At 37.9% G+C, this 25,567-nt stretch overlaps 1 protein-coding gene across 5 annotated transcripts in view; it reads left to right on the top strand.

Moving 5' to 3' along the window:
• LOC127647620 (caskin-2-like) overlaps positions 1-24,140 on the top strand; it is an 85,921-nt gene extending 61,781 nt beyond the window's left edge. The window contains exons 8-22 of one of the 5 annotated variants that reach the window (XM_052131976.1): positions 171-279; positions 491-599; positions 7,786-7,880; positions 11,522-11,639; positions 12,109-12,294; positions 14,339-14,416; positions 15,716-15,834; positions 16,080-16,143; positions 18,275-18,369; positions 18,522-18,632; positions 18,725-18,826; positions 18,916-19,051; positions 19,650-21,317; positions 22,240-22,465; positions 22,616-24,140. In XM_052131976.1, coding sequence (XP_051987936.1) covers positions 171-279; positions 491-599; positions 7,786-7,880; positions 11,522-11,639; positions 12,109-12,294; positions 14,339-14,416; positions 15,716-15,834; positions 16,080-16,143; positions 18,275-18,369; positions 18,522-18,632; positions 18,725-18,826; positions 18,916-19,051; positions 19,650-21,317; positions 22,240-22,465; positions 22,616-22,712 — 3,313 coding nt within the window. In that variant the 3' untranslated portion in view covers positions 22,713-24,140. Of the gene's footprint in view, positions 1-170; positions 280-490; positions 600-7,785; positions 7,881-11,521; positions 11,640-12,108; positions 12,295-14,338; positions 14,417-15,715; positions 15,835-16,079; positions 16,144-18,274; positions 18,370-18,521; positions 18,633-18,724; positions 18,827-18,912; positions 19,052-19,649; positions 21,318-22,239; positions 22,466-22,615 lie in introns of all 5 variants that reach the window. The other 4 variants (XM_052131977.1, XM_052131975.1, XM_052131978.1 and 1 more) reach the window with 4 other exon arrangements.
• Positions 24,141-25,567: the final 1,427 nt, after the last annotated feature.

Genomic DNA, 25,567 nt, shown 5'->3' with positions numbered 1-25,567 from the left:
GTGTGTGTCAGAGAGTGTGTTAACATGGCTGTGTGCATTACAGGCCCTTCAGTGTGTAAATATGATACAGTGTGCTAAAGAGGATGCCGTCTTCGCTCTTTAGAATATTGCTACAAGAAATTACCACCAATCATTAATTCTGTCTCTCTCTCTCTCTGTCTGTCTCTCAGTCTTCTTCTGAAAGCAGGTATTGACATCAACAGAAGCACTAAAGCTGGCACGGCTCTCCATGAGGCCGCACTCTATGGGAAGACAGAGGTAGTGCGGCTGCTTCTGGATGTAAGTTCTTTCATGTTTGGACGTAAAATATTGATTCGAGTTCAATATTGAAATGATTAAAATCTTGAAATTTAATTATTATGCAAGCAGAAAGAGACTGCTGAGTGATATGACTCCTACATCTTTCATGTAACAACACAGATACATATAAGGTCACGTGTAAAGAAATAGATGCATTTAAGAGTCCTAATGATTGTTTTTGTGCTGGCAGACTGGGATAGATGTGAATATCCGTAACACATACAATCAAACAGCCCTGGACATTGTCAACCAGTTCACCGCATGCCACGCCAGCAAAGACATCAAACAGCTCCTACGAGGTGAGACGCAATTGGAAGTGTATTTTAATGGTAATACAGGCAAAATAACATTATTACTTCATATAACATGTCTCAATTCTCTGCCCCACCAAATTAAATATAAGTCTATTTTTTAAATAATTTCTAAATTAATTAAGATCTGACCTCTAGGGCTGCACAATACTGAGAAAAAATGTGATATGCAATAAGTAAGAGATAATGGACCGCCAGCTGGTTGTTATCGTGCAGGAAACCCCGTCAGGGTGATCAGGACCCCAACATGAAGCGGTGGGGTTTATTTTGCATTAACAACTGGTTGACTGTTTATTACACAGCTACTAACCAAATAAATAAATACATACATGGACATAAAATATTGATTTGCATTGAAATGATGTAATTTGAGAAGAAATCAAGTTCTGTTGGTGTTTAGTTTGTGAAAATGACTGTATGACTCCTCAATATTCATACTATTACAAGACTACTTGCCAAATAAATAAATAAATGCACATGAAACATTGATTTCAGTTGAAATTATTTGATTAGCTCATTTGTAGAGATCACACAATGATCAGAGAAACAGGAGAGACGGCTCGCAGAACCCAGATGAACAGTCTGATACGTCTTAATCACCGGATGTGCGGTTGTTACAGAGCAATATCTGACCACTGGATGGCGCCATTGACCAACCAGATTTGAATATTCCAGTGTAATAAACTTGACCAACCAGAATCAAGTGTAATAAAATTGGATAATGTGACAGCGATATGCAGTGCGATAAAACCTAAGGTTTACCTCGAGTAAATGATATCCCAGGGACATTCTGTAAATGTATTATCCATCATTAAACAAATGGAATTCCAAACAATGGGCAAAATTACATCACAAGATGGAACAATGACATTTTTTCCCACCATTTTCCATCTCCCCTCACTCCCACATAATCTTTTCTCATACTGCTTATTTATAAGTCCTTACATTTTTATCTGAAAAAGTCTGTTCGAGAAAGTAACTTTAGAACCATCAACGGATGATGCTCTGCTTTTCAGCATTGGAGTAACAGGGTAGTGCGTTTGTGTGAATGTGCATGTGTGTGTGCATGTGTGTGTACATGTGTGTGTACATGTGTGTGTGCATGTGTGTGTACATGTGTGTGTACATGTGTGTGAGCATGTGTGTGTGTGTGTGTGGGCATGTGTGTGTACATGTTGGGGGCATGTGTGTGTACATGTGTGTGAGTGAGAGAAAGAGATAAACAGAGAGATTGCGTGTGAAAATACCTGTGCTTGAAGCGGCTCTTGTCAGCAATAACATCGTTTCAAATCACCAAAATGTAAGTTTAAGTATACTTCTCAGCAGCAGCGAGTGTCACCTTTCTTGTATTTAGCTTTTCTATTGCTAAACAACTGTTTACAATCCCACTGAGTCACATGGGTGCGCTGACTTTGCTCCTGAGACAGTTTGTGTGAGTGAAAGAGAGGGGAGGCATTTTCAACCGAAATGTATATAAATGTAGGGTATTATAGAAATGTTTTTGTCATTCTTAACCAATTTACTTTAACCAATGGCTTTGTTTATATGGTTATTTTGCTGTGGCAGCATTTAGTGTGTGTGTGTGTGTGTGTGTGTGTGTGTGCGCTAATGAGACGAGAGCGAAAGTGAGAAAGAGAGGGAGCTCAAGGGCACTTTCCAACCAAAATTGAAATAAATTTAGGATATTATTATGACATTGTTATTCTTATACTATTTACTTAGCCAATGTCTTTGTTTAAATTGGATATTTTGCTGTGGTAGTCTGTACGGCTCTATGAAATTACTTAATTAATCTGGCGAAGTGATATGGAACAGTTATGCGGTCAAGACCTGGAACTACTTCATAGCCGTGCGTTTACTGGAAAATAATTGCACACCTTAGAACACCCATCAACCAATCAGAATCAAGCATTCAACAAACCCGTTGTATAATCCACATGGCTCATTTTCTGTGAGCTAAAATTGCTCAAATGTTGGTCGGGACGTTTCAGATTTTCTGAAAGTTGGTAGGAACATGTCCCTATCATCCCTACCTAAATCTACACCTATGGCTATGTTTAAACTTGAGGTCATATAACCAGCTGCTTTCTCTGAGTACTTGTGTGCATTTCAAACATATAAATATCCTGATGCATTCTTAGAAGTGCCTAGGAAGCCGGTCTGAAATAGTTTCCTTAAAAGTTACCTTAAAAATGCTGCATGTTATGTTTTTGACTGACTGGGCAGCAAGGAAGCTGCCTGAGGTTCTAGACAGAGCCAGAGACTTGTGTGTGTGTCATCTCCTCTGTAATCCAGAACACAGCCTTTGAACTCACAGATCACTCTAATCATAATGAGCACTTACAGGCCAACTGCTGTAGCCAGAACCGCTCAGTCAAAACTCCACTGTGTGTGTGTGTGTGTGTGTGTGTGTGTGTGTGGCCACATTGCTTCTAGAAACATCCGACAGAGTTAATTATTCATTCAGGGTGTCTGCTGTTTGTCAATGTGTCAGCACCTCCCACTACAAATAAAATCACAAGTCACAAATAATATAATGGGAATATTCTCTAAATAAAGTATATATTCATAAACTTTTTATTTAATTTATTTTTTCACTATATTTAATTCAAGTTTTCTGGACCCGCTTTATATTAGGTGTCTTTAACTAGCGCATACTGGCATTGTGTTATGAATTGTGTGCTGACACATTTCACAACGCAACGATGCGTGCAATCGAGCTTGCGTAGCAACGCGTTCGCGTTCTAGCATAGAGTTCACGTTCTAGCATAGAGTATGTTTGGGCCTTTACTCACACAAAGACAAAACACCATCAGGGTAACGTCCAATCATGCGACTCTAAAATAATGCAACTGCAATAATCATGAACTAAGCTACATGAAGAACAACCCAATGTACATAAGTGATATTAACAATAAGAATTATAACTAATCCCATAAAAATGAATGATATGTGACGGGTCACGCTGAGACTTCTGGGAACACCAGATTGTAGTTTTTACAGTGAAATTAACAATAGTTTACCATAAACTTATTCTCTTGTTAAATATAATATATATATATATATATATATATATATTTTTTTACCATTAATTATACGGTAAAATCTAAAATCACTGTAAAATTGCAAATATTTTCTTGTTAAATGTTTATTGTTTATTGTTAAAGGCCCGTGAAGTGCTTTGACGAGCTTGGTTCGATTTGGTGTTTTGAATTATTTCCTACTAAAACGGGGTGGGACATGTTGAATGACTCGCCCCACTTTTAAAAATAGCCAATAGGCTTTAGTTTACAGAAATCCACACACACACACACAGACCCAACCTCACAGACACACACACCTACACACACATGTATGCACACACACACACAGACGGACACACACACACACACACACACAGACACACACCTACACACACACACAGACACCTACACACACACACACACACAGACACCCACCCTCGCACACACACAGACACCCACCCTCGCACACACACACACACACGCGCACGCATGCACACACACAGACACGCACACACACCTACACACACACACACACAGACACCCACCCTCACACACACACACACACCTACACACACACGCGCGCACGCATGCACAGACACACACACACACACACGCACACAGACACCCACCCTCGCACACACACACACCTACACACACACGCGCGCGCGCACGCATGCACACACACACACAGAGACACACACACACACACCCTCGCACACACACATATATAAGTATATTAAAATTATTATTACTTGTACTCACTCACTCTCACTTTCTTCACATTTAACAAAGGTGCAAAATGTGTCCCTTTGCACCACCTGGCAGTGATTTTGTGAACAATTTTCATGTGTGACTTGAATTCACAGTTTTAAAGGTCATTCAGTCATCTACTGTATTAAACTTAAACATAAAATAAAACACATTTGCCCACCAATGCCAGTAAAGCCTTTTTCTTTTCCTTTTTTCTTCAGCCCTGGTACAGAAAATATTAATGTTGTCAGCTTGACAAATCTCATGAATCGTGTCCAGGTTATATTTCACCCCAAAATCATTTTTATATTCAATTTTGACTCTAATGCAAAGATTTATTTAAATCGGCATAATTTAATGGATGTACAACAAATGCTCTGCGATGTATAAATGCTTTACAGTGTATATACATCATATCTGTTTTTATTACATGTAAACTAGTTCTATTCTATTTTGCCACAATTTTAAAGGTATGCTTGGGGTTGTTGTCCATTTGGAAGACCCATTTGCCACCGAACTTTACATTTACATTTATGCATTTGGCAGACGCTTTTATCCAAAGCGGCTTACAGAGCCCTTATTACAGGAACAATCCCCCCGGAGCTTTATCCTCCAAACAATCATTATGGCCAAACAGTTACATTTTTGTTTCATTAGACTAGAGGACATTTCCCCAAAAAGTAAGATCTTTGTGCCCATGTGCACTTGCAAACTGTAGTCTGGCTTTTTTATGGCTGTTTTGGAGCAGTATGATCTTCCTTGCTGAGCAACCTTTCAGGTTATGTCGATATAGGACTCATTATACTGTGGATATAGATACTTTTCCTCCTGTTTGCTCCAGCATCTTCACAAGGTCCTTTGCTGTTGTTCTGGGATTGATTTAAACTTTTAAATAAAAGCACTAAATTACGTTCATCTCGTTCAGAATGTGTCTCCTTCCTGAGCGGTATGACGGCTGTGTGGTCCCATGGTGTTTATACTTGTGTACTATTGCTTGTACAGATGAATGTGGTACATTCAGGTGTATGGAAATTGCTCCCAAAGATGAACCAGACTTGTGGAGGTCTTCTAATTTATTTGCAAAAAGAAATCTGAAATGTATATTTCCTATTGACACACTGAAGCAGAAGATTTCATTTCATTTCATTTCATTTCATTTCATTTATTTATTGTTCAGCCTTGGCTGAAAATTGGTCTTTGGTCTCGCCATACAATCAAAACAATTAACAATACACAGTATACAATCACAAAACGATACACAATATACACATTAAAATATTCACATCTCTTTCCTCTTATTCAAAAGACTTATTGCATTTGGTACAAAAGATTGTTTATATATCACTTTAATCGCTTTTGGTGTTCTATAGCGACGACGTGATGGCAGTAATTCAAAGACATGATTCAATGGGTGTGTTGTATCTCTTGCTATAATCAAAGCTTTCCTCTGAACAGCAATTTGATATAACTGTGCGACTGATTTTTGTTTAGATCCTACAATTTTTCCTCCAACTCTTGTAATTCTTTCTAACTTTACTTTATTAACAGATGTAACTCGTCCAAACCACACAGTTATATTATACCCTAAAACACTCTCAATTAAACTTATATAAACTCTTTGCAGAACATCCTGACTTACAGAAAATTCTCTCAACTTCCTTAACAGGTATAACCTCTGATTTGCTTTCTTACAAATAAGGTTAATATTATCAGAGAAATTCAATTTACAGTCAATCATGGTTCCCAAATACTTAAAAGTCTTCACAATTTAAACTGTTTGATTACATAACATTAACTCTGTTAGAGGCTCTGAATGATTTAAAATCAACTCTTTTGTTTTACTTACATTTATCAATAAGGAACTTGCCTCACACCATTCTTCTAGTTCCAAAACCTTCTTCTCATACTCATAATGTGCACAATCTTTCCATAAAAGTGCGACAAGTGCCATATCATCTGCATATTTGTATAATTTATAATTCTCATGCTGCACTCTTATACTACTTGTATAAACAGAAAACAAAATAGGTGACAGGACGCATCCTTGTGGTGCCCCGTATTTAAAAACATAGTATCTGATTTAAACCTCCCAACACAAACTCGCTGAGGTCTATTTGTTAAAAAGTTCTTTATCCAGTGCACTATTCCTCCATTTACACCTAGAACCAGGAGACATTCCAGGAGCAAATGTATCTGCATGGTATTAAAAGCAGAGGTATAGTCGATAAAAAGAACACGCACATAAGCCTTTGCTCGTTGTAGATGACTAGCAATTGTATCAACCATGGTAAGCATGGCATCCTATGTCCCTCTTTTTGATTTGTATGCAAATTGCAGTACATCTAATTGCTCTAATATGTATGGTTTAAGGTGGTAGCTAACTACTCTTTCCATGCTTTTAGCGAGTATTGATGTCAAAGCCACAGGATCGAAAGTCCTCTAAATTTTTGCTGTCACTTTTTTCGGAAGAGGTCGTATAAATGATAACTTCCAAGTATTGGGAACGATCTGTAAGTCTAATAAAAACTGAAATAATTTTGTTAAAGGGTCAGTTAATTCATTTACGCATATCTTTAAAACTTTCCCTCTAAGGCCATCTGGACCTGGTGCTTTATGGGGCTTAATGCATTTAAGGGACCTTCTGGTTTGATCACCGGTCAACCAGATCGGTGGCCCCACTGGAATCCTATCACTTATTTCTTCAATCTTATTGTAATTGTCAGCTACGTCATATCTTCCATAAAACAAATTCAAATCATTTACCCATTTAAAACCATCTGTCCCTATAGGAATATCATTATTTACATCTCTTGTGCCACGCCCCATCATCTTATTCAAGCCTTGCCAAGCACTCCTTGCATCTTGATTCGCTAACTTATCCTCTACCTTGCATTTAAAGTCAATTTTTGCTTTTTGTATCATAGCTCTCAATTCCTTCCTTTTCATTTTAAAACCCTCATAATTATTTTCACGAAATGCCCAATTCTTTTCATTAATGAGTTTCTTTAAATCTTTAGAGAGCCATGGTTTATTATTTGAGAAGACTTTAACCACTTTAGTATCAATAACTGTTCACAGAATTGAATATAGGAGGTAATACTGTCAGTAAGTTCGTGAGGGTCTCTGCATGAATCAAAAAAGACATCCCAGTTTGTAGCACAAAAACAATCCTTTAACATATCTTCTTTGTCCTTACTCCAAACCTGAATTCTCTTTTCCACTGGAATAATTGGATTTGAAATAACCCTCCTAAGAGAAGTTTTTGTGAAACATCTTATGTGCCGAAGACTTTTGCGCTGTAGTTTTATATCAATTATAAATACTGTAGCATTATATAAAGCAACAGAAGTCTTTGAAATGTCCTCATTTAGGTAGATAAGTAAACATGTGTGTGTTTTCAGATGCTACAGGAGTTCTTCAGGTGAGAGCTCTGAAAGACTTCTGGAATCTTCACGACCCCACAGCCCTCACCATACGCGCCGGTGATGTCATCACGGTACGCCCATTTAAATACTTTATTATAGCTCTCCAAAGTCAAAATACCTGTGTGTGTGTGTGTTGGCGTGTGTATTTGTGTGGGCGTGTGTATTTGTGTGTGTGTGTGGGCATATGTATTTGTGTGTGTGTGTGTGTGTGTGTGTGTGTGTGTGTGGTTAGGTTACAAACTGGTAATTACAAGGGTATTATGCTATAAATGTGCTTTATGAAGACATTTCTAGTGTCTCCATAATTCAAATCACTTAAAAAACATATTAAACAATGTTTTATTGAAAATGTAAAAATGCAGAAAGTTTTTTGTGAGGGTAAGGTTTAGGTTTAGGGGATAGAATCTATAGTTCATACAGTATAAAAATAATTATGTCTATGGAGAATCCTCATAATGATAGCCGCACCAACGTGTGTGTGTGTGTGTGTGTGTGTGTGTGTGTGACCTGTATTTAATGTAGCATGTGTAGCATTTTATTTTATCTTCATATATTTTTGTTCATAAGGGCATGTATTAGGTGCCATTATTTTTGTTGTTGATGTAAAACAACAAAAGTGTTTAATAATAATAATTCCTTAAATGTTTTATATAGTGCTTTTCTAGGCACTTAAAGCGCTCCACATAGTAGAGGGGGAATCTCTATAGGGGTGCAGCATCCACCTGGATGATGCGACGGCAGCCATAGTGTGCCAGAACGCCCAGCACACACTAGCTATTGGTGGAGAGGAGAGTAGAGTGATGTAGCTGATTCAGGGATGAGATAATTAGGAGGCCATGATAGATAGGGGCAAATGGGGGGAATTTGGCCAGGACACCGGGGTTACACCACAGGGTTTAACCCAGCCACACTTTAAGACTTGAATTCTGTTTCTTTGGAGGTCAGATCTTTGTCCTCACAAATCCTTTCTTTGCCAGCATAAATGGCTTTTTTTGGTTCATTGCTTCAGTTCTTGAGCATTCTGAAGATAAATTCAGAAGCGTTTACCTGTGAACTCAAACTGCTGCAGATTTACACACAGCACTGTTACAAAGGAAACAGTGGGCAGATGATAAGTGTAGTCAAAGGGTCATTTAATGGAGGCAAATATATAGTATTTTATGAGCTCAATGTTCTTGCTGCTATTGCAGCTACACTTCTTAGGCCTGCAGTTATGTGATTTTCGTGTTTGCGTTGGGTGGGCGGCTGGGGTCATGTTATCTAACATTCAAAAGCTTCAAAATCATGCATTGTCTCTGAAGTCCCGACCTGCTCCTCTGTTTTGACTGGTTGTCAAGGATGTGAAAAACTTTTGGTTTAAAAATCCAGTGCTTTATTTGCAGATAGTACGGGTGAGATCAGTGTGATGTGAATAGAGCACTACAGTGAATGCACACTTTTTTAGGGGCCTAGGTTCTAAAAGTATTTTTTCTCATCTCCATTGGCATTTCAGAACATTCTTCAATAAAGAGTTATATGGCTTGAACCAAACCAACCAGCTCCCAGATGAATCACAACATTACAATCACAAATGTAAAGGAAAGAGGATACAAATCTAAAACTGAAGACTAAAGTACATGAGACTACAATCCAATGAAGCATTGCAAATGATATACGTGTACTGTATAGTAGTCTATGACATGATTATAAAAACAGTTGTTATTTTATTGCTAAATATTGATGTATTCTTTTTAAATTAGAGCTGTCAGTTGATTACATTTTGCTTAAGTATACAATGTGTCGATCAATTAATCACAATAAATCACAAATATCTATATATATATATATAATTTAATTTAAACAGAATTTAAACAGATCAGCTCTTACTAAACAGAGTGCACTGTATATTAATATTCAATATATATTATATAAGTTTATTAAAATATATTTATATATAATATATATTAATATGATTAATGTAGCAATGTATATATATATACATTTTTTAAATGTATTGCTGCATTAATTATATTATATATGCAGTATATTTATATTTAAATGAGTATATATATATTTATAAATAAATATAATATTAGATAATATATTACAAATATAAATTAAAAATATAAATTCAGATAATTAAAATACATTACTGTATTTTGGCACAAGTAAAATATTGGTGAGACAAACAATATATAAGAAGCTTTAAACGTCAATATATTGTTTTATTTCCATATCATTGACCATAACATAATAATATCACTGGCCGACAGTCCACTGCTGTCTATTTCACAATTGAGTTCATTAATCTTTCTTTGGTAGACTTCAGGGCTGTTCTCACAGGAGGTGTTTTTGCTTTCCATCTGCACTGTTTTTGTTTGTTTGTTATATATACTTACATCAGATGCTCACTATTAGAGTGTCTCATTGTGGTTGCATCTCGTCTTATAGATTGTCAGCATTTTGCACCATAAATGCTGCATTTTTTGGGATATCAAGTTGAACGTAGTTTGAAATGGTGAAAAATGCGTCTCAATCCATGCAGCTACTTTGTCCAGCTGTATTTAAACACAAAAACGCATTTTGTGCTCTCTGCAAGAGTTGCCGTTACTGCTGGAGTTGCACTATCTGCCCCCTGCTGAGTGCTACTTGCAAAAACAGGTAGGCGGTACCTTAATCTTGAATTGCGCCGTTGGTAATAAAATTCCTAATTACAGAATTTACGCAGGTCAACCGGCATGATTAATTGCATACTTTTATAACAGGTTATTTTTTAAAGTAATCAATTTCACTATATAATTAAATGTATTAAATCGACAGTGCGTATATAAGTAGTTTGATAATGCAGGAACCTGACTCAGTCATTTGCATTGCTTCATGGTTGGTCGCTGCTGAACTGTTTTGGCACAGTTTCCATTTCCATGGTAACACAGACTTCTCTGATTGGTGAATCTCCTTTCAGAATTATGGGTAGTGTAGTTCTTCAATGGGAATATGACTATTAACTCTTTCCCCGCCAAACACGGAATTTTCCGTGTTTTATGAAAAAATGCTTCCCCGCCAAACACGGAATTTTCCGGGTGTCCGTGTTTTAGGTGTTATACGGTAAGGAAGACCCCTGCGCATGTTTTGAAAGAGTACGCAACTCTTTGATCAAAGAAACAGACTGCGATCGACTCAAACATGAAGAAGTGGAGTATTGAGAAGCTCAAAATATCAGACATAAACATGCCTTTTTATCAGCTTTTTGTCCGAAATGTTGTTTTTTGACAAAACCGACTTCTGTTCAAGTCGCAATAAAAAAAGAACAAATGAAGATAAAATAAAATCGTTTTTTTGTTGCCTAAAAGCAGAGGCTCAGATCTTTATTGTGATATATAGCATCTTCATATATTCATGGAAGAAAATATTCTGCGGGCCATTAAAATTTAGCGAAAATCGTCAAAAACCCTGGCGGTGGCTGGCAACTTTTTTTTAAAAACGCTGGCGGGGAAAGAGTTAAACATGATTATTATTATAGTTTTAATTTATTACGTTAAAATCACACTGGTTGTGGTTTCTACAGAAGCATATGCAAACGCTTAACTATCTCGGTGCTCATGGTTGGTCTGTCTTAAAAGTTTAATAAATTATTGCTAATTATTTATTTCTCAATGGAGAAATGAATGGGCTTTTTACTCCTGCAACCCTGCTGTTGAGCTGTATGTGTAACCTGCTATGTTGTGTTTGGCAGGTGATCGAGCAGCACATGGACGGACGCTGGAAAGGCCACATCCACGACACCCAGAGAGGAACAGACCGAGTCGGCTACTTCCCTCCCTCCATAGTGGAGGTCATCAGCCGAAGATCAGGTACCATCATAACAACCTGAATCTTCATTCTTGGGTATACTATCCCTTTAAAGTTGTTTAACTGCCTAGTGAATAAACAAAAAACAAGAATTGAGAAAAATTTGCTTTAACAAGACTTATTGTCTTAATTTTAGCCTTTAGAATAATACGAAGAAAGACATACACTTGCAAGAAATACACTATACAAATATCCACCAGGCTTTTGCCTGATAAAAGTTGCATGACTAGTAGCAGACGTTGACTATTAGGGTTTCATGAAAATCTGTTTGATAAAACACAACCATTAACCCCTCAATTGACATACTTCCTTCAACACACTAATCATACTGACTGATATAATGCCACCCTAGATATGTGTCTCTGTCTTCCATCTTGTTGCCACTTCCCATGTAATATCTGTTCACCTCTAACCTCCATCCGCTTGCATATTAACCCGCTACTGCTGTCATGTGTGTGTGTTGTCCTTTAGGGGGCACCCTGTTACGACACGCCTCAGTGCCCACTCAACGGCAACAGCTGTTCTCCAGATCCTCCCTCAGCCCCAGCTTGAGTCTGAGCGGCGGTGTTGCCCCTCAGACTGATGACTCCTGCACTCTGTACACCACTAACCCCCACCTGGTGCTCCCCCATGCCAACGGTCTGAGCACCAACTCAGGTATACACGCTCGCCTCTGGACGCTTTCACACAAGAGCTTTTGGTGCAGGCCCGAGTCCATACGATGTCAGAGTTGGGTTTGTTTGGTTGGTCAGATGCAGTACGTCAGTGGATTGCACCTGTGTTCACTTTTGCTGTTAATTATAAGTATTGAAACAATATAAAAATACATTTTATTGCATAATATTCAGATATATGCAAATAGAAGTAGTTTGAGAGTTGCGTCACTCACAGAGCATCATGGGAGTGGGTAGTCACTGCAGAGCTTGTTTGGCGCATGTTGTTCATCTTGATTATCTGATTGGTGGATCCCTCACAAGGATCATGGGTAGTGTAGTTCTTCACCAGGAATTCTGCTATTAAACAAGTTTTTTTTTATTTAAATGAAGTTGAAATAATGCAGACTGTTGGCTTCAACACAATCCTATACCTTTGATTAACAGCCTCACAGCTCAGGGTTGGTTTGAATTCAATGAATTCCCCGATGGAAAAAATGAGCTTCCAGAATCCGACAGTTGTTCTGGATGGGAGAGCATTTTTGAAAAGCTTCATTTTCGGTTAAGGAAACAACCATTCTAGTCTGGATGTGAGGTGTAAATTTAGCGATGAATGCGTTTTCAAACAAAAACATATTAGCGCGGACATGGTCTTAGATGCAGTTGAAACTTTCATTAGAACTCATGTTAATGTAGCAATTGAGCCAAGTGTGAAAAACAAAATAAACATTCGCCAAGCAAAGTAAAATTTGGCTTTAGCAAGTAAATAAAACTCGCCAGTTGGTATGTCTTTTTTTTTTCAGATTTAGACCATAATAAATGGTTTAATCGCAATGTAAAAAAAATAATATTTTATTTGTATTTTTTTTAGGGCTGCCAATCGCAATTTTTTTTTAATCTAATGAATTACATGGTGTCCCGATTAATTAATCGCGATTAATCGCATATACAAATATTTGCTGAGAAAGCCCCTCATATAACAATAACACAATATATAAAGATTATACATATTTATATCAATATATAATTATACACAGTTATCTTTAAATATTACAAAATTATATATATATTATATATATATAATATATATATAAGATCCCTTAGTTCGCATTTGCGCTCCAAGTGTTTTGAATGCAAGAACGTAACGCATGTTTGTGTTGTTCTGCCTACTGAAGTGTTTTCTTCACTGTAAACATAAACTGTGTGTTGCTCATACAGCTGAAATTTCACTTACTGCCCTCTGGAGTAAACAGGTGGTACTACAAGCTTGCATTTCTCAGGAATATTCCTTATTATGGTGCGATTTAATCGCACTGAATTAACGCTTTAAATCGACAGCCCAAATGTTTTTACATTTGAGTGAATCAAATCATAGTTGCCAGCAGTCTATAAAGGAAAATCTTAGTGATTGTTGCAAGTCTTTTATCTCAGTACCATCCAAAGGAACAAGAAAGATTTTTTTATTATTGTCTCAACCACCAGTACTCAATACGTGACACATTCCTAGTGTTAAGCCATCAAAATGAAACAATGAGGGACAAAACACAATGAAATTCATAAAACATGAAATCATTTATAAGGCCTCCTCCACACAAATCTGTTTTCGTTTGAAAGCTCAGTTTTCCATTTTCTAATATTGTCATTCTCCATAGTATGTGCAATGGAGAACATTTTCATAATGCTCCTTTCAGTGGAGGAAAACACTGTTCTAGTGTAGATGACAGGTTTAAACGTAGCAAAATGTATGTTTTCAAACAAAATGGAATAAGTATGGACGTAGACTTAGTCAATGAGACGACAAAATGTTCCCCTTTTTTTTTATAAATATTGCAAAAAAACCACAAAAAAAACAGGCGTTCTAGAACAACAACCATTTTAAGTGTTAGTTGGAGTAAAAATTAGGTCAGGTTCTACAAAGCAGGTATGATAGATACATTCCAGTATCTTTGCATAAAAACACCCTACAGAGGCACTCACTGATTTGAGTTGGGACCCCCCCTCCCCCCTCTCTCCAAGACTAGGCCACAAAAAGTGTTTGTGTCTGTTAGGTGGGCCTCCTCGCAGTCTGTCCCAGCTTATAACCCCCAGCATGGAGGACATCTGGGTTTTGCGGAACTCCTGCGCTGGTAAGAATCTCTGCACTGCCCTCTACTGAAACGCTCCTCCCCTACGCCCCCTACTGGCTGTCTGCACCCCTGTGTATACACACCCCCTCCTGCTGCAGACAGACCTTCTGATTGGCTGGCTGGCCAACTACGCCATTAGGGACGTCACTCAGACTCATTTGGTGTGTCCGTCTCCAGATGCTAACTTGTGCCCAGCCTCCCAGTTTGCTAGACGTCCGAGTGTGAACCCTTCCGTTACGGTGGAAATTTTTTTTTTTTTTCTTAATCTGTATTTTTGTCTTGTTTTCCAGTTAAAATATTAAAACAAGATTTTTACTAGAACAGCAGGATAAGAACAAGACCTGTTTTAAGATAAATAGTTCACTTGAAAAATTAAGATTTTAGCTCTGTAGGTCCATACAATGTAAGTGAATAGTGATCAGAGCTCAAAATTCCACATAAATCAGCATAAAAGTAATCCAGATGACTCCAGTGGTTTAATCCAAGTCTTCAGAAGTGATATGATAGGTGTGGGTGAGAAACAGATCAATATTAAGGTCCTTTTTTACTATAAATCTCCTCCCTGCTCGAGATTTTCACATTCTTCTTCTTGTGTTTTTGGTGATTTCATTTTTGGGTGAACTATCCCTTTAAAATCCTTATTGAGGGAATGAACAACAGTACCATTGCAATGAGAATTATGCTATTGAATTACAAACGTTCAAATGTAAAATATTAAACTATCGATTTTAAGTTACTAAGTATAAGATACAATGTATTTAATGTATATCGCTAAATATTATTATATATAAATGTATAAGTAATTTGAGTGTGTTGGTAGAATGACTAGATTGTGTCATTCACACAGAGTGCATCAAGGAAGTGGGCGGTCGCTGCAAAGCTCTTTTACTGCGCTTAGTTTGCTGCGTTTTTCTGATTGGGATTTTTACTTCCGGATTCTCTTTGCCAACGGGTAAAGAAATGTACATTTAAGATATTCTCTTTTTGAAGGAGGTTTAGATAATTGTACTGGAAAACAGGACAAACATTCTGAAGAAAATGATCTTTTGCAGTGTCGCTGTAGCAGAATGAAGGTTGGCATTGCCATCTGTAACTCCCATCACCACATGCCTGTGGCTTTATCCTGCAACTCCCCACCCAATCCTGCCTGCTGCTTTAGTAGAAATCTAGCCCTCTTGGCACAGCGGGCACTGTGTCTTCACGGCTGCAATAGCACACTGGCATGGCAGTTCAGACAACTGTTGTGATAACCACCACTCACTCTCTCTCTCTATCTCTCTCTCTCTCTCTCTCTCTCAGCTGGGGACAGGAACAGTGTGAGCAGCACTGGCAGTGTGGGCAGCACCCGCAGTGCAGGCAGTGGGCAGAGCACAGAGAGCAACAGCACCCCCAGCGGACCACATCAGCACACCAGCAAGGTAACCAGCTACTATGAAACCTGAAGACAGGGTATAATTGGTTACACCTAAGCATTCATACCTGATATACAAATAGAAAACTGCCCAAAAAGTCACAAATCCACAAATAAATTAAAAGGTCATGGGATTTCATTGGTGACAAAATATGGCAACCCTGACTGTAAATGTTGCCTCTGTATTGATCTATAGGCTGTCTTATTTCATTTAAACTTTTTTGTCTTGGGGTGCTTTCTCATTTTACGCAGACTGCACCATCTGCTGGGGATTCACTACAACCGGATCATAACAAACATGCAGACACACCCACAGGTAATGAGTTGCAGCCATGTATAAATGTACGTTTTGTGCTCAAGCCACACTTAAACTTGTTCAACTGTCATTGCATTAGATAACTAAATGTCAAACCAAGTGGCAGTTATTTTAAAGAAAGACAGTACAAGCACACTTTTGAAGCAAAACTTCTCTCAAAAAGAGGTGTTAGATTTTAAAGGATAAAACAATGTTGAAAATAAAGACTGTTCAAAGGATATTCAATAACTTTTTGGTTGCCAAATATTAGTAGAAAATGTTCATAGTAATATGGAAGCCCAGGAGTCCCATTTAAAAAAGAATGAAGGAATAAATGATCAATTTATTAATTTGAAAATTAAAATGTGAATAAATCAACCAATTTATTAATGGAAAAATATATAGGCACATTTAAATTTTTTTATTCAATTAATGTTTTAAAATGTACTTTTTGGTTGCCAAATGTTAGTAGAAAATGTTCATAGTAATATGGAAGCCCAGGAGTCCCATTTAAAAAAGAATGAAGGAATAAATGATCAATTTATTAATTTGAAAATAAAAATGTGAATAAATCAACCAATTTATTAATGGACAAATATTTAGACACATTTAAATGTTTTTATTTAATTAATGTTTTAAAATGTACTTAATACGTCATTTTTAAATGCACCTTTTAAATGACATTTTAAAAAGCATTTGCCAATTGCTTTTCTTAAATAATTTGCCAGTTTGCTTTTCCTTTTCTTTTTCCTGTTTCTTCTCCTTTTCTTTCTCCAATTGATAATTGAACTTAAAAAAATGCCATTGGATTGTTGACTTGTGGGATGTAAGATAGGATGTAAGACGTACTGTCATTGGACGGTGGTATGAGCACTTGAACACGTACGAACACGTTATTAGATCTACAAATACTGTGCATAAGAAACGGATGCGAAGCATATCAGAAGTTAACAGTTGCTGTGAAATACTGAACGTGGTCCTACCTGAGCGTGCACAGTGATGTGTGTCCAAGGTGGAAGCTGTAATCGTAATGCTATCAACAGAACCAGCAATTGACAAATGCTTTTTAAAACGCAATTTAAAATATGCATTTAAAAATGACTAAATATAAATTTAGCTAAATATAAGTACATTTTAAAACATGAATTATATAGACACATTTAAATGTGTCTATTTATTTGTCCATTTATACATTGGCTTATTCAAAAAAAAAATCTTTTTAAAATGGCACTCCTGGGCTTCCATATAGTAAATGTAATAAATGACAACACTGGTTACTCTGCTAGGACACCTATGTACAGGCTACAAGCTACTCAAAACTTAAAGTAGCTAAACTTCAGTCAAGTAATTTGCTACACAAGAAGCTACTAACAAAAAGTATTTAACTACATTTAAGCTATTTATGGAAGAAAATCTTTTTAAATATACATTTATCCAATGATATTATATTATTCTGCAATTAGAGGTCCTATAGTTTCTCCATATACAAATAGTTAATAAACAATAAATATAGTTATATGTGTAACAACCTCTAAAATATAGTTTTATATTACAGAAGATCTGATTCAGAAGGTATATCTCAATTAGGGTGGTAGCATTAAACACATACGTTTATACTAAATACAAAAATATAAAATAGACACACCCATTGTATATAACTGAGTCAAAAACATGATGAACAGCAGCAATTCACTAAATAATCACTTCAAAAAAGAAGCACAGTGACCTCTACTCTGAGGTTCAAGTGAATCAGGGATTCCCTGATTCCCTGGTTCAAGTGAATCAGGGAATCTCTTATTTGAATTAGTTCATTTACTTTACCGTAGCTGTCCAAACAAACGGATTCACTCAAATGAATTGACTTCCCAATGCTACATAAGTGAATCTGTGAATCGTTTTTTTAACCAATTCCTCTAAATGAAACGATTCACCAAAATGAATTGACTTTTTTAAGCAATACATTTACATGAACCGTCAACTAACACTAACACTGTATATTCCGTTGAGTCCATCAAGTGTTCTCGGAAAATGTGGCGATTCTAAACCATTTTCTTTTTAAATGCTTGTATAGCATTTAATCTTTTTTTAACCAAAGTTTATAGAAAATAATTTTAGATATATATTGATGTGAGTTTGTGTGTTGAATTTTAAGGTGTTCCCCGCAGACCTGTGTTGCCCACACAGAAGGCAGGAGAGCAGGGTTTCACTCAGCAGTTTGTACGTCCTCAGCAGCTACTAGAGGGCAAGGTGAGAATATACCCTACAGATGGCACAACAAAAACCTCTAAATATTGTCAAATGCCAGATTTTGTCTTCACATACTTTGAGTGTGTTTCAGGTCTTTTAGAGATGGGGAGAAATGTTGTTTATTTTAAGTCTATGTCCTTTGTCATGGTCAGGATGCTGAGGCTATCTATCAGTGGCTGAGTGAGTTTCAGTTGGAGCAGTACACTGCAAACTTCCTAAACGCTGGCTATGATGTGCCCACCATCAGCAGAATGACCCCTGAGGTACCATCACAACTTGAGTGCATCTGAGAGATATGACATTCATTGTTGTTGCTGCAGGTTGAGTTTATATTGATGGTATATCTCTTCTTCAGGATCTCACAGCTATCGGTGTGACTAAACCAGGCCATCGTAAGAAGATCTCCCTGGAGATCGGAAACCTCAGTATTCCAGAATGGCTGCCAGAGTACATACCAGTAAGTCACAACATGTATAATTTGTGTGCATACGTGTGTCTACTGCATTAACTTCTCTCTCAGTAAAGTGTAATCTTAACCCTTAGCAGGATCTTGGGGAGTGGCTGAGTGCAATAGGCCTGCCTAAGTATCATAAGAAACTGGCTGAGAATGGCTATGACTCTATAAATATTGTCCGAGACCTCACATGGGAAGACCTGCAGGAGATTGGCATCACCAAACTAGGTGAGCTAACCTAACCCTGGAAAGCATATGCATTGTGGTATATGTGCATAGAATAAATGTTCAACAGTCAAATTCAACAGTAATTCAGGCATGACAGCTCTCAGAATAAATTCTAAGATATTATAATGATATGACAAGTTAGTAGGTCTTGGCATATTAGATCTGCTTGCACTGCTGCTACTACTGGTAAGAACATACACAGACATTCTGGGTTGAGCATGTGTGGCACATGGACAATTACACATACATACAAGCTTCATGAAGCAGGTCTAGACAGGTGATGCTGGGGAGGAGGGGAGTTTCTCTGAGAAAAGTCATAGTGTGCTGCAGTAAATCTAGCTTACCTGCAAACGACTGAGCAATTTAGTATGCTGTGTGCAAGCCAATTGGCCAACAGATAACATGTTCGAAGGACCTATCACTTTGTGCCTTTTAGAGTTTAATGACTGAATCATTTGTCTTCAAATCTATTTTTTAAAGTGATTGATTTGCTAGGAAAATGGTTTTAGCAGTGCAGAGATAGAATTAGAGATGCAACTTCTCAGAGAGAATTTTAGCATTTATATATAGTGTTATGTCTGTGTGTGTCTCTTATCAGGCCACCAGAAGAAGATGATGCTTGCAGTGAAGAAGTTGTGTGATATTAATAAGGCCCTTCTGCAGGCCGAATCAGAGCAGGGCACACTACGCCGCAAAACCCCTGCTGCCCTGGACCTGCTCACTATTGAGCCACCCCCTGAGGGTGGTGGCCTTCCCTCGCCCCACACATCCAAGATGATCACTTTCCAGGACAGTGAGCTGAGTACTGAACTACAGAGCGCCATGTCCACCCCCTACAATAGCTGTCAGGAGGGACTGGCCATCAAAAACGCAGTAAGTATGTCGATCAGTCAGGAGAGCATTGACACGCGTTCTCGGGGGTCCGGACGCTCCCAGGAGCCTCCTAACACTCCCTCGTCCTCTTCCTCGGCATCCACCCATTACAGCCACTCCCGCGAGAGCTTAACAAGTACCGACAGCAGCCCTACTAAAGAACGGAACATTCCGGAAGGCCGCGACCAGGTCACGCATCCTCAGTTACCGCAGCAGCTGCCATTCAGTATGTCCACTGGCTTTAAATACCCAGTGCTGCTTGCCAAACCCAAACTGGGCTCTTTGCCCTCTCCACAAGGCTCAGCTGCTCAAAAAAAACTAAATTATCCACGTTTGCTCTGTAATAGTGCCACGCTCAACCGCCACTCTCCTAGCGTGACCAAGAAGCGCACACAGAGTCTCACCCGCTACGCTTTGTCAGATGGTGAGCCTGATGAGGAAGACGATGAAGAAGCTGCTCAGCTAGCCAGTATTGCCATGCCTTCTTATGCCACATTGAGCCGCAAGCCTGCCCGTGGCCAATTGGCACGCCTTCAGTCTGCTCCAGAGCAGTCCATTGGCCGAAGCCAGTCTTTCGCCATTAGAGCTCGGCGTAAAGGCCCTCCCCCACTGCCACCGAAACGCCTAAGCTCTGTCAGCAGTTGCAGTACTAGTGTCGAAATTGTCTCGGACATGCCAGTGTCACCTACTGGAGGAGTTGAGAGTGACAGTCCTGGAACTTTAAAGAGCATTGCAGCTGTTTCAGAAACTGTTCTACCTGACCCTAAAGTGGACCTCCTTCAGGAGACCACATCATTTGTCTCTGTCTCCAATGAAGGATCCAGACAGAGAACTTTGAGTCAGAGAGAGTCTATCCAAGTCCTGCAAGCCAATCCAGATACTGATAATGCATCAAAGTCTGACTCTGAAGAGGATGATGGAACCAAGGATCCAGGTCTGGAGAGCTCTTCCTCACCACAGAACAGCTCCAGTGAGTGCATCCCCTTTGCAGAAGAAGGCAACCTCACCATCAAACAAAGACCTAAAGTTGGCGGCCCTCTCAAGACGGAGAGCACCCCAGAGTCTCCAGAGAAAGCCAAACCAGCCAAAGCCCCTGAAGTTCCAGAGTTCAACCTGAAAGAGTCAGACACCGTGAAGAGACGGCAGAAGCCAAAAGACAAGGAGCAGCCAAACATGGCATCCGACAGCAATGTTGACAGCCTGAAGGTTTCTGAGCAAATTCAGACTCAGGAAACTGTGAAACTCCGCATCAGTGAATCGGAGATGAGTCTTCCACATGTGGAGCCTTTTCCCAAACAAATGCAATCACCACCACCTCTTGCCCCCAAACCTCCCAGTCCCCTGCATCCAGCACGGCATACCTCGAAACCACATCCTGCTCCTACAAACACAGGTACTAATGCCAGTTCAGCCGTTTGGCTAAATACACAAGCAATGATAGTGACTTTCTCAAGTAGCGTTAAAAGAATAGTTCACTAACAAATGAAGACTCACTTCTACTCACTCTGATGGTGTACCAAATTTGTATTTCTTTCTCTCTTTCATGGAACACAAAATTATATATTTATCAGAATGTCAGGGGTTATCTTGTTCATACAATAAAAGTAATTGAGTATGGAGGCTGTCAAGCTCCAAAAGTTGACGAAAAGTCGCATAAAAGTGGTCAGATAGACTCATTAGCTGTAAGCAGGGGTTACATTGGGATTTCATTCTGACTACTTTTATGTTGTGTTTTTTGGAGTTTGACAGCGCCCATCCCCATTCACTTTCGCTGTGAGGAAAAAAGCATTGCGAACATTCTTTACAAATATAAAACGTTTGTGTTCTACCAAAGAAATAAAGTCACATGGGTTTTGAACAAAATGAGCTTGAGTAAATGACGAAATAGGTTCATTCTGACTGTATATTGCAATGAGTCATAACTTAGTGTTGGTTACAGTTTGACTTTTTTTTGGATTGATAAAAAATGTATTTGCTAAACATTACTGTTTATTATTGTTTTTTGATACTGTACATTAGGCCATTTTTCTTTAGATTGTTGTACATTTACCTGTTCAAGGTTGGCGCAATGATTTTTGAATGTTTTTTCAATAGAATGTTTTGTTTTGTTGCCAGATTAATACTGTTCTAATTTTATAAATAAATTATATGATCTGCTAGATAAAATTAAATAGCTGATTAGCTTCAAAATATTTAGCATCATTTGGTGTTAGTTAGTTACAGAGTATCACAACAATACATCTTGACTGCATTTAACTACTTACACACAACTTTACATTTATTCTGGTGTTCTGTTTTTGGGGTTGTGTTCGCAGCAGTTGTCTCTGGCGTGACTCTGAATGTTGTTCAGAGTGTGGCCTTTGTGGCTTCTCCATGTCCTGTCCCGCACTCCCCACCTAGATCAGCAAACCTTCAGACTCCTGTTGAGGCAGGTCAGGGGTCGACGCTCATGCAGCGGAGGCTGGAGAAGACCAGCTCATCTCTGGAGGAGGCACTGAAAGCAGTAGAGAGAGAACTAACTCTGGAGAACCACACTGAGGGGTGAGAGACACTTTTTATTGTTTTTCATTTTGGGTGAACTATTCCATTAAATGTCCTGTTTTTAAATGCTCCTTTAAATGTTAATGATACTTTTCACTCCAAAAGTAAAAGTCCATTCAAGTAACTGAATTTCTGTTGTGTCTCTTGTAGGGTTTCTCACGTGGCAAAGTCTGCAGGAAACATTCTGGATGACATCGGGAACATGTTCGACGATCTAGCCGATCAGTTGGATGCCATGCTTGATTAAACCTCTCTCCTGCATGGAGCTTGGGATTATTTCATGGATCTGATCCAGAGCAGCACATGCCTTTATTACGAATGGAGACCAGAGGAAAACTTGTTTGACCATTGACCACATTTCCAAGGACCACACAGGGACATTTATTGATGTCCACAGCCTTCTGACCAACTCCAGTGTAGGTATCATCTGTACTTGTTTGTTTAGTCTTATTCCACTATATAATCAACCAGCATATATATATATTTGTTTACGTATTTCATTCTGTCCTGTCATTACTAGTCTTTCTGGGGCTGAACTGTGGTCTTTACCGAGCATGACCCCAATACGTTTTACAAAATGACCACAAATGTCCTAGATGAAAGAGATGCACTTAGAAGAATCATTCCTAAAGCAATAATCATTTCAAAACACTACACTCTTTCAAGGAAAGATTAAAAGAATAATTCTCCCAAAAATGAACTGCATATGACTTTGGAATGAGATGAAGGCGAGTAATAGTCAATTTTGGGTGAACTATTTCATGAGCATTTTAGCTCAAACAATTGTACCTTGTTTTATATGGAGCACAAGCAGCTTTTTATCCATTTCAGAATGTAAATAGCCTTCAGGTTTGGTGCTACTACATTCATGAAAGATATTGTCCTATTGTGACATTGCAAATGTGCAGGGTAAGAAACATTACTGACATTTATTTTTGTATTTAAGGTTGGTTTTAAAGGGAACACGTCATCTTTGAATGAAAACACTTCCTCGTGTAACTAGAGCAGCATCAATGTACAGCAAGCAATTCAGGTTAAAGATGATAATAAACACTATGAACGTCTTTAAACTTATTTTAGTCAAAATAGTATTTAAACTTTATCGAAATATGTATATTGTACACTAAAGGTATATTTGATTGGGAAGCAAACCTGTTTGTTGTACCAAAGTATATATAAGTTTTTTATTCAAATGTTGGCTTATCAGGATTTCTAAAATGATTACCTTGACGCTAAACTAATGATAGTTAACCCAGTGACTTTTCCTCTTTGCAAATCACTTGATATGGATGTTTTCCGTGTGAACTTTCCACTCTGTTGCCATATGTGTTTAAAGGTCTCTTTCATTTAGGTTGTAATTAACCAAGTTGTTCGGTATAATTACTGTCATTTGTTGTTTTCCCATGAGTTGTAACATTTCAGCAGTTTTAGGACATGCAGATTCCACTATATGTTCTGTTCTTAAAATCATAATGCACCTTAAGTTTATGTTCATGCACAGAGACTGTTCCTCTCTGTGTTAGTAAAGAAATATCAAATTGCACATTGTTGTCTGACCAGATCCTTACAATATCATGTCACTTGTTAGCAATAACAAAATGTAACTGGTTTCTATGTTGCATTTTCTTTCCTTTGTTCTATTTTGTACATGTTTTCTATTAAATGAATGTAGCTATATTGTCAAGGTTTTTTTTGTATCACTGTACTGCCCATATCATTACCATTTCAGCACTTAGAAAAGAAAGACCTGTGTTAGTTTTGTGTTTAAAATAAAATGTTTAAAAAAAAGCTAATTAACAGCTAGCACAAATGCTCTTTAGACATGGATATCAAACTAAATGGCAGAAATTGACAAAAGAACAGTCGATTGCGATGTTGTAATATTTTGAAACAGCTTTAAATTTGTTGCTACCAAACTTTGCAGGTTATAAATGTAACTAAATGTAATAATCTTAATAATCATTATGGGATGGATTAGTGCTTTGGTGCCAAGCAACCAGTGTTGGGGAGTAGTTAACTAAGTAGGGATGCTACTGACTTCACTACATATTTCAGTAGTGTGACCGTAGTTCACCTTTTCCAGTAACAAGCTACTATTCTTCCAACGAGAGCCGACTGTTGAGGAAGTGAGGGTAAAAATTTAATCATTTAGGTGAATTTGTTCTTTTGGACGGTTCATGTAAATTATCTAGTGCACATAAATGATTCACTTGAGCTAGAGCAGCATTACAGGCACTTTACTTTCTTTTTAAAGTGAAATTATTAATGCATTTTTTTAAAGAGTGGCTTGAATGTAATTTAAAGGTGCACTCAGTAACCCCCCAAAATTAAAAAGATTTACTCCTAAATAAATTAATTATAATTTTGAAAGGTATGTATAAAATCATGAGCACTCACATGAGATGTGGACTTTAGTCATATCAGTGGCCTTATAAAAGCTGTTTTATTCTACATGGGGCAGGGGCGCCCTCATGGGGGCTGCCATTTTGGATTCACATGACCAGCTGAATGCAACTTTCTTAATCTCAGTAACTGCCTTGTTATTGGACACTTTCACTCTTGGATTAAGTTAATCATGGCTGACTGTGAATGGTGAATTTCTACAATGGCATCTGTAACTGAAAACTATTGATTTTAAATGATGATGCATCCACACCACTAGGTGTCACTGTAAGTCCAAGATGACATGAACAAAGAGTTACTGAGTGCACCAAAAAAACCTCCTTTGAATTATGAGTAGTTTTGGTTTACAGCAGAGATTATTTAGCAGAGAAGGTTCACTTCTATTTAAATAAATGGGAGAAATTGGAATGCCCAACCAAGAAGCTGTAGCACACAATGGTCAACAGATGTAGAAAGGAAGTCCCACCTTACAGCCAATCACCTTTTAGATACTGACATCACCTGTCAATCAACTCTAGACCGTGTATGCTGATTAGCTAGAAAAACTGGGAATATATTTAGTTTTTTAGCGTAATCTGAGGTTAAGAAGCACAATTTATGATACCAGTGTTGTCAGATTTGTCTGCTGATTTGAAATGTGTTCTTTGATCGTAATCTTGACCAACCGTTTTGGAGATTTCTGTCTTTCCCCATTCAAGT

This window comes from Xyrauchen texanus, chromosome 8 (genome assembly GCF_025860055.1).
Source record: "Xyrauchen texanus isolate HMW12.3.18 chromosome 8, RBS_HiC_50CHRs, whole genome shotgun sequence".
NCBI classification, from domain to species: domain Eukaryota; kingdom Metazoa; phylum Chordata; class Actinopteri; order Cypriniformes; family Catostomidae; genus Xyrauchen; species Xyrauchen texanus.
This window is presented reverse-complemented; position numbering and strand designations above follow the sequence as displayed.